Source organism: Triticum aestivum, chromosome 2D (genome assembly GCF_018294505.1).
Source record: "Triticum aestivum cultivar Chinese Spring chromosome 2D, IWGSC CS RefSeq v2.1, whole genome shotgun sequence".
Lineage (NCBI taxonomy): Eukaryota > Viridiplantae > Streptophyta > Magnoliopsida > Poales > Poaceae > Triticum > Triticum aestivum.
In genome coordinates this window covers 651,438,207-651,447,623 of record NC_057799.1, presented here as the reverse complement: position 1 = coordinate 651,447,623, position 9,417 = coordinate 651,438,207, and the positions used below count along the sequence as shown (strand labels likewise).

The window sequence follows — 9,417 nt, the reverse complement described above, 5'->3', positions numbered from 1 at the left end:
AATGGTAGACACCGGAAGAAACTTATTCATTCCCTACAACAGGAGGAGGGCATGATTGAAGGGCATGAGCAACTTAAGTCTTATATCACTAGTTATTATAAAAATCTATTCGGGACTCCTCAGGAAGGAAACTTCTCGATGGATGAGTCTCGAACAGATGACATCCCCCAGGTTTCTGATGTGAAAAATAGCCTTCTAACAGCTCCATTTTCTAAGGAGGAAGTTAGAAAGGCAGTTTTCCTAATGGAGCATAACAAAGCACCGGGTCCAGATGGTTTTCCCGCTGAGTTCTACCAGAACTTTTGGGAGGTTATCAAACATGATCTCCTACTCTTGTTTGGCTGCCTTCATGCTGGTCCACTAGAGTTGTTTCGCTTAAACTTCGGTGAAATTATTTTAATACCTAAGGTTAATGAGGCTGAAAGGATACAACAATATCGTCCAATATGCCTCCTTAATGTTAGCTTTAAAATCTTCACTAAGGTAGCGACTATTAGGCTCAATTCGGTTGCTGAACATGTGGTTCGTCCTTCTCAAACTGCTTTTATGCAAGGCAGGAACATCCTAGATGGGGTTGTTGTCCTTCACGAAACAGTTCATGAATTGCATCGAAAAAAACTGAATGGAGTGGTTCTTAAAATTGACTTTGAAAAGGCTTATGACAAAGTCAAGTGGTCTTTTCTTCAACAGACTCTTAGAATGAAAGGATTTTCTGCAGAGTGGCGCGCAATGATCCATAGTTTTGTGGCTGGAGGTAGTGTTGCCATTAAAGTCAATGATGACGTTGGCAATTATTTCCAACCGAAGAAAGGATTGCGACAAGGTGACTCAATATCGCCCATGCTATTCAATATAGTGGCGGATATGTTAGCGGTCATGATTGAGCGTGCCAAGGTTGATGGCCAAATTGATGGGGTAGTGAATCATCTAGTGGATGGTGGTCTTTCTATCCTTCAATATGCCGATGATACGATTCTCTTTATGGATCATGACCTCGAGAAAGCAAGAAATCTGAAATTAATTTTATCAGCATTCGAGCAACTCTCAAGGCTTAAGATAAATTTCCATAAAAGTGAATTGTTTTGTTTTGGCGAGGCTCAAGACGAGGCCCATCTGTATGCCGACATGTTCGGATGCGGGTTGGGCCAGTTTCCGATCACTTATTTGGGTATACCGATACATTATCGAAGAATCACAAATGCTGAATGGAAACACGTCGAGGAGAGACTACAAAAAAGGCTTAGCAGTTGGAAAGGTAAACTGCTATCTCTGGGTGGGAGGTTGGTCCTCATAAATTCAGTACTAAGTAACATGGTACTGTATATGATTTCCTTCTTCCATTTGCCTAAAGGAGTTTTACATAGATTAGATTACTTCCGATCAAGATTCTTTTGGCAAGGAGATAGCGAGAGAAAGAAATATCGGATGGCTAAATGGAGTGTGGTTTGCCGTCCCAAGGACGAAGACGGGTTGGGAATTCATGACCTTGAGGTTAAGAATAGGGCCCTCCTTGGCAAATGGTTATTTAAGTTGTTGACCGAAGATGGTGTATGGCAAACCCTCCTTAGGAGAAAATATGTGGGTTCAAAGGCGATATCCCAGGTATACTGGAAGCCTGGGGACTCTCATTTTTGGGTGGGATTAATGGCAACGAAGAAATATTTCTTCCGCTATGGGTCCTTCTCAATTAAGAATGGCTCGGAAATTAGATTTTGGGAGGATAAGTGGTTAGGTAATGCTACTCTCCGGGAACAATATCCAGCTCTATACAATATTGTACGTCACAAGGGTGATACTATTGCCAAGGTTTTGGAATCATTTCCACCCAATGTGACGTTCAGAAGGGATTTCATTGGACCTAGACTCCAATCGTGGAACATACTACTTCAACGATTATCCACGGTACAGTTGTCACAGGGGTCCGATTTAATTCGTTGGAACCTACATGGGAATGGGCAATTCTCAGTGGAGTCTATGTATAGAGCTTTGATCAGTCTGACGTGCCAGTTGATAATAATAAGAAGATTCGGAAGATGAAGATACCTCTTAAGAATAAAATCTTTGCATGGTATCTTCGTCGCGGAGTCATTCTTACTAAAGATAACCTTATTAAGAGGAATTGGCATGGAAGTACGCAATGTGTATTTTGTCCGCATGATGAGACAATAAAACATTTGTTCTTCAATGTAAATTGGCTCGTTCTATATGGTCAGTCATCCAAATAGCTTCTGGCTTGTACCCTCCTTGTAGTGTTGCTAATATATTTGGCAACTGGTTACATGGGATTGATCACAGGTTCAGAATTCTACTTAGGGTGGGAGCGCTTGCCGTGATTTGGTCGCTTTGGCTATGTAGAAATGATAAGATTTTTAACGATAAAAGTACTTCGCTTATGCAGTTATCTACAAATGTACTGGGACGCTTCGTTTATGGTCCTCTCTACAACGAGTGGAGAATCGAGACCTGTTTACAAAGGTGTGTACACGATTGGAGGCTACGGCGAGGGATATTTTTACCCAACATGGGTGGCAGCATGATCTTAGGATTGGGCCACCGACGGTTTAGGCGCTATACAAACATGCATTTTTCTTTGTATTTCGCCTTTCTATTTTATTTTCGCTTGTCGTGAGGACTTTGTTGGCTGTGTGCATCTTAGTTATGCAGAGGCCGGGTGTTACTTAAACCTTTTAAGTAATAAAGCGCCCCTTTTTGGAATGCTAATCGCTTCCAATATATAGTACATGTTAGGATTCTCGTGCACATCAAATTGCATTGTTGACTATTTTTACCGTCAAATCACTCCTCCAACTACTACTTCATCTTCTCTGAAATTGCTCGTATTTCAATCTGAATATATTCTTTTCTTATAGTTTTCTTGTCTTCATCCTTGTTGAGATCTTTCTATAAAGAAGACACATGGAGGAATACCTGGAATAAAGTAGATGTATGTATTTTTTTAAGACGTGGAATTTACAGAATGTCGGTAGAATTGAGAAAAGGCGAGAGCAAGCTACCAACTCGACTAATTGATGCTACGTGGTGCTCCATTGTTCTGATCTTAAGCTCATATTGATGCTAAGGTGATTCATGAGATTTGTAGAACTGGCTGGCTCTAGTTGTTTGGTTTAGAAACTTGGTTATGAAAAGGTCTATGACAAAGTGAGCTAGGATTTCCTAGTGGAAATGCTTTCTTCTAGAGGTTTTGGAGATAAGTGGATTAGGAGGATTCCTAGCACTTTTTCCAAGAGGTCCTTTTGTGTCATACTTAATGATACAAATGGACATAATTTTATTTGGGTTAAAAGAATAACACAGGGTGATCCCCTTCCCCCTAAACTTTTTAACTTGGATGTTGATGTCTTTTTTTAAGATATTAATAAACATTGTTAATACAACTGATGTCTTAATACCTAATGTTATTCATGGGGGTGTAGCGAGTCTCCAATATGTGGATGACACTGTTCTTTTCTTGGATACTTCTCTACATCATGCTAGGAATCTTAAGTGGATCTTGTCTTGCTTTGTGAAAACTTTTTGGTATAAAAATTAACTTTCATAAGCATACATTTAATGTGGAAGTGGATTCGCTAATTCTCTAGCTTAGATTTTCTGCTCCAAAATTGATGAATTTTCTATTAAATACCTGGGTCAGCCTTTGCATTATAAAAATCTCGGGAGGCAAGATAATCAGCCTGTGGTTGATAGAATTATTAAGAACATCTCTGGCTGGCTGGGTAAAATCCTATCGTACACGGGTAAGCTGATTTTGCTTGGCACTTGCATTGCTGGTATTTCCTCCTATCTTATGTCTATGGCCAAATATTCCAAATAGACTATGAATGTTATTACCTCCCAGATGCCTCAATTCTTGGGGGTAATCTTGGAGATGAGCATAAGTATCATCGGTCTAACTGAGGGTTTGTGTCCAGGAGGAAATCTTTCTGAGGTATGGATTTTAATTTGACCCTCCTTGCCTCATGGAGTAAAAGGTATTTTGACAGTAGTCCCAGTGACTGAAAAACAATTTGCTTGCTCCAATGTTCTCTTGGCTAATCATCATGTGGGCTTCTACTGCTTCAAGACCCTTTTATCACTGGAAAGCGGAGGGTGAGAGCAGCATTGCCTCTTTTTAAAGTCAGGTCCAAATGATCTCGATTCATTAAAAAGAATAGAAGAGTTGCCAGTTAATATATGACAAAGCAGGGTAAAACCATCACAATTGCCCACACAGGATAACATCGGTCAACCTGACCACCCATTCGGAGATACAAAACGCCACGGAGAAGAAAAGGGAAAGTGGGACGACGAAAGAGCGCGGAAGGCATCCTTCAAAAATCAAAAAAAAAGGCGAGCCAAGCAAAGCGAACAAGTGCTTATTGAGGAAAGTAAAGCGGGCATATGCCCAGTGGTAGGGCATCCATAGACCTGTCGCCGGCTGATTCATGCGCCCACACGTTGAGAACACTATCTTCTCCCGTACCTTTCCCTACGTCCTTTTCACCACATCTTCAATTGATTTTTTTTAGTGCAAGCATACACGCTCTCTAACGATCGATGTCGACATGAAATATACTTTTGCTTATAACTAGCAGCAAGTGAGCTTCGGCCGGCCGGTTGTATTTGATCGGCCAGACCTCAGAATGCGATCCTTTCCTTGCCGCGGTTGACCACGCCGAACTGCGGAAGTGGCGGCCGATGGTTTATCATAGCAACGACGACGACGACAACGACAACGACAACGACAAGGAGGAGCTAACCATGCTTCAACGAGGAGGAGCTAGCACTAGCATTTGACCATGCGGAAGCGGCTGCCCATGCGGTATATAACCCCCCAACGGACACGCATCCCCAAGACACCAACACATACCGGCATACGGGCGTGTGCGTGCGTGCACCAACATCGGCCACCTTGGCTCACACGATGGCTGCGGCAGTCACTCGCAGATCCAACGCCCTCCGCGTTGACGTCCCTGGCGGTGAGGCCGTTGCCGTCTCTGTCGCGGCGGACTCCCCCGTGGCCAAACGGGGCCTTGGCGCCAAGGACGACGTGTGGGTTGCCGCCGATGAGGGAGGCATCATGTCCGGCGACGGCAACCGGCCTCTGCTGTTCCGGACCATGAAGGTCAAGGGAAGCATCCTGCACCCTTACAGGTCGAGCATCTGCACGTCATTCCCCGTGCTGATTTTCACACTACTACTATACATCTGTCCCGTAATAAACATAGTGTGTGTGATTTTTCTTTTTCTTTTAAAGGTCATACTTACCGAAAAAGGGTTTCCCCGCTTTAAAGGTCATACTTTAAGTTTGTAGAAATAGTTATCAATGTCTAGAACACAAAATCAATATCAAAATTTATCATGAAATATATTTTTTGTATGGTATATACATTATATATTAAGAAATAGATATTTTTTTACTCCATCCGATCTAAAATAAGTGCCGTGGTTTTAGTTTGACACGACACTTGGTTTGGATCACATGAAGTACATGAATTTGGTCAACATTTACAAAGCTTTGTGAAACCAACGCTCACTATATATATATAGGACAAATGGAGAACTATGATTCTATGAAGGGTTTCACAGTCCTACACCTGTGAATAATATTATCTTTTTGTAACAACAGGTTCTTGATGCTCGTGCGCTTGGTCGCCGTCGTCGCCTTCTTCAAGTGGCATGTGGAGCACAAGAATCAAGACAGTGTGTGGCTCTGGACCGCGTCCATGACTGCGGATCCTTGGTTTGGCTTCTCATGGCTCCTCAACCAGCTCCCCAAGCTCAACCCCATCAAGCGCGTCCCGGACCTCGCAGACCGGCATGACGATGCCACCCTTCCAAGGATTGACGTCTTCGTCACCACAGTCGATCCTGTGGATGAACCTGTCCTATACACCGTAAACACCATCCTCTCCATCCTCGCCGCCGACTACCCTATCGACAATTACGCCTGTTACATCTCGGATGACGGTGGCACGTTGGTGCACTACGAGGCGATGGTCCAGGTTGCCAGTTTTGCTGCGTTGTGGGTCCCATTTTGCCGGAAGCATTGTGTCGAGCCAAGGTCCCCAGAGAGCTATTTTGGGATCAAGACACGGTCATACATCGGGGGTATGGCAGGAGAATTCATGAGGGATCATAGGCGCGTCCGCAGAGAATACGAGGAGTTCAAGGTGAGAATAGACTCCCTTTCTACGACCATCCGCCAACGATCTGATGCCTACAACTCGAGTAACAAAGGTGGTGTAAGTGCCACTTGGATGGCTGATGGAACACACTGGCCGGGCACATGGGTTGAGCAAGCCGAGAACCACCGAAGAGGACAACATGCTGGAATTGTTCAGGTAAAAGTTGCGCCTCTTCATGAAAGTGAATATCTCCGAAAAATATTTGAGTAATGCATTGTTAGTGTATAAAATAGATATTCAGTTTACTGTGAGTTGGCAAATTTCCCAAATTCGTTTGCTCTTTTGACAGGTCCTACTAGACCATCCAAGCTGTAAACCACAACTTGGATCACCCGCGAGCACCGACAATCCATTTGACTTCAGCAACATTGACACGAGACTCCCCATGCTCGTCTACATTTCCCGAGAGAAGCGCCCTGGTTATGACAACCAAAAGAAGGCAGGCGCCATGAACGTGATGCTCCGTGTGTCCGTGCTGCTCTCCAACGCACCCTTCGTCATCAACTTTGACTGTGACCACTACATCAACAACTCGCAAGCTCTTCGTGCCCCTATGTGCTTCATGCTCGATCCTCATGATGGTCAGAACACGGCGTTCGTCCAATTCCCGCAACGGTTTGACGACGTCGACCCAACTGATCGCTACGCCAACCACAACCGTGTCTTCTTCGACGGCACCATGCTTGCGCTCAACGGCCTCCAAGGTCCTACCTACCTCGGCACCGGCACCATGTTCCGTCGTGTCTCGCTCTATGGCATCGAGCCGCCACGCTATAGAGCAGAGAACACTAAACTTGTGCGTAAGACAGGTGAGTTCGGTTACTCGACGTCGTTCGTCAACTCGGTGCCGGATGCCGCGATCCAAGATCGATCTATCACCCCGGTGCTGGTCGACGAGCACCTCAGAAAGGACCTAGCTACCTTGATGACGTGTGCTTACGAGGACGGGAGCTCATGGGGGAGAGATGCCGGGTGGGTGTACAACATCGCGACGGAGGACGTGGTGACAGGATTCCGCATTCATCGGCAAGGGTGGCGTTCCATGTACTGCTCCATGGAACCCGCGGCATTTCGTGGAACGGCTCCGATCAACCTCACCGAGCGCCTCTACCAGGTGCTTCGGTGGTCTGGTGGGTCCCTCGAGGTGTTCTTCTCCCATAGCAATGCCCTCATCGCCAGCCGCCGGCTCCACCCTCTGCAGCGCATCGCCTACCTCAACATGTCGACGCACCCGATCGTTACGGTGTTCATCTTGTCCTACAACTTCTTCCCGGTCATGTGGCTCTTCTCCGAGCAGCTCTACATCCAGAGGCCATTCGGCATGTACATGGGATACCTCGTCGCCATCATAGCGATGGTGCACTTGATCGGCATGTTCGAGGTAAGATGGTCAGGGATCACGTTGCTAGACTGGTTCCGCAACGAGCAGTTCTACATGATCGGGGCGACGGGCGTGTACCCAACAGCGGTGCTCTACATGTTGTTGAAGCTCGCCACGGGAAAGGGAATATACTTTAGGCTCACATCCAAGCAGACAGAGGCCTGCTCCAACGACAAGTTCGCCGATCTCTACACAGTGCGATGGGTGCCGCTGCTGATCCCGACCACCGCAGTGATCATCGTCAATGTCGCAGCCGTCGGGGCGGCGATAGGCAAGGCGGCGACATGGGGCTTCTTCACAGACGAGGCGAGACATGCGCTTCTCGGGATGGTATTCAACATGGGGATCCTCGTGCTCCTCTACCCATTTGCACTTGGCATCATGGGGAAGTGGGCGAAGAGACCCATCATCTTGTTCATTGTGTTGGTCATGGCCATCAGCGTCGTCGGGCTCTTGTATGTCTCGCTCCACGCCCCGTACACAGGAGAATGGTCACAAGTTGCCGTTTCTCTTGGGAAAGCATCGCTGACCGGGCCATCTGGATCTGGGTAGGGACGTACAGCTCATCTTATATCATTATAGTGCAATGATTTATATTTTTCACAACACAATAATTTAAATGTTTGGGTACATATGTAATCATTCCTACTGTACTCTATTCAAGTACCCTGTGTATCCAGCGTTCGAATTGTTTCTGAAAATTTCTAATTACCCTTTGTGCACCTTTTTTTCTCGCATCTTCCTAAATTATTAAAGATCACGTCTTCATGTGAGCAGCAGCCAGCTTCTACTTTTCAACTCCATAAAATTAGGACGTTCGGCCTAGCTCCGACCATGAAGTTGAAAACGCTGGTAGCTAGCTAGAGAGCTACTAAACACTTGGGGCATGTTCAGATCTCCTACCAACTCCCGAACTCCTCGAGTCCAGTTTCTCATCGCATCTTCTAACTCCAGACAGCGACAGGAATCTGTTCGGCAACATCGCTAGCATGCATCGCCACCATGGGCATCGGTGGCCTATGTATTAGGCAAACGAAGAGCAGATGTGCATAAACAGAGCAGCAAATGTGCCCAGGAGAGTGATTACATATGTGCCCAAACGAGCTACGCCCCTGGAGAGTGCACATTTGCTTGCCTTGGGGTGTCTCAATTTTTTTTTCTTGCCTTGGGACGTCCCTGTCGAACTACTCCGTTGAAATAGAGTACACATTGAGTGCAGTATACTCACTCAATCATCACGTGGTTGGACACAAGAACACAAGGTTGATTTATCGTTTCAGTACAGTAGACACCAATTCAGGATCCAGTAAATAAACAGAGCAGCCCTTCATTCAGAATAATGGGTGGTAGTCAGTGGCGGAGGCAGCGTGTAGGCACGGTGGGCCGTGGCCCACCCAGAATTTGAAGAATTTTTTTTCTACCATGTACTAATTTAGCCCAAAGGACTGTCCAAAGCCCAGCCCCAGCCGTCTAGGTTTCTTCTCGCGTGTGAAGGCAGCTCCGTGCCCCCGTCTCCTCTCTGGCCACGCCGCCTCAGCGGCTCAGCCCTCACCCGTCTCTCCTCCGAGCTCCGGCCACTGGTTCCCCTCCTCTCGCCGCTCCCCTCCTCTCCCCTCCTCTCGCCGCTCGCCCCGCCCACAGTCGCCGTCGTCAGGCGAGAGACGAGACAGGGGCATCCGCTGCGTCTCCCCTGCAGACTGCGGCTGGATCGATCCTGTCGTGCTCGCGGCTGGCTGGACGCCTCTCCAGCTGCGTCTCCCTCACCACTGGCACCGCCGGACTAGTACTTCGCCGGACGGCCTCAAATCATCTTCCCCAACCTCCGTTTGAACAAATCAGCAAGGTGAGATT

General features: G+C 46.6%; 1 protein-coding gene across 1 annotated transcript; it reads left to right on the top strand.

The window, feature by feature from the left end:
- The first annotated feature begins 4,921 nt into the window (after positions 1-4,921).
- Positions 4,922-8,143, top strand: LOC123050841 (mixed-linked glucan synthase 2-like). Its single transcript, XM_044473574.1, has 3 exons — positions 4,922-5,151; positions 5,627-6,341; positions 6,475-8,143. The coding sequence occupies exons 1-3, from the start codon at positions 4,922-4,924 to the stop codon at positions 8,116-8,118; spliced, it is 2,589 nt and encodes an 862-aa protein (XP_044329509.1). The 3' UTR covers positions 8,119-8,143.
- Positions 8,144-9,417: the final 1,274 nt, after the last annotated feature.

Bases quoted from the DNA above. Each gene is read 5' to 3' on its own strand.
- LOC123050841 (XM_044473574.1), top strand. From the start codon at position 4,922: ATGGCTGCGGCAGTCACTCGCAGATCCAACGCCCTCCGCGTTGACGTC. The intron at 5,152-5,626 runs GTCGAGCATCTG...TTGTAACAACAG, and splicing joins AGCATCCTGCACCCTTACAG to GTTCTTGATGCTCGTGCGCT. The intron at 6,342-6,474 runs GTAAAAGTTGCG...CTCTTTTGACAG, and splicing joins AACATGCTGGAATTGTTCAG to GTCCTACTAGACCATCCAAG.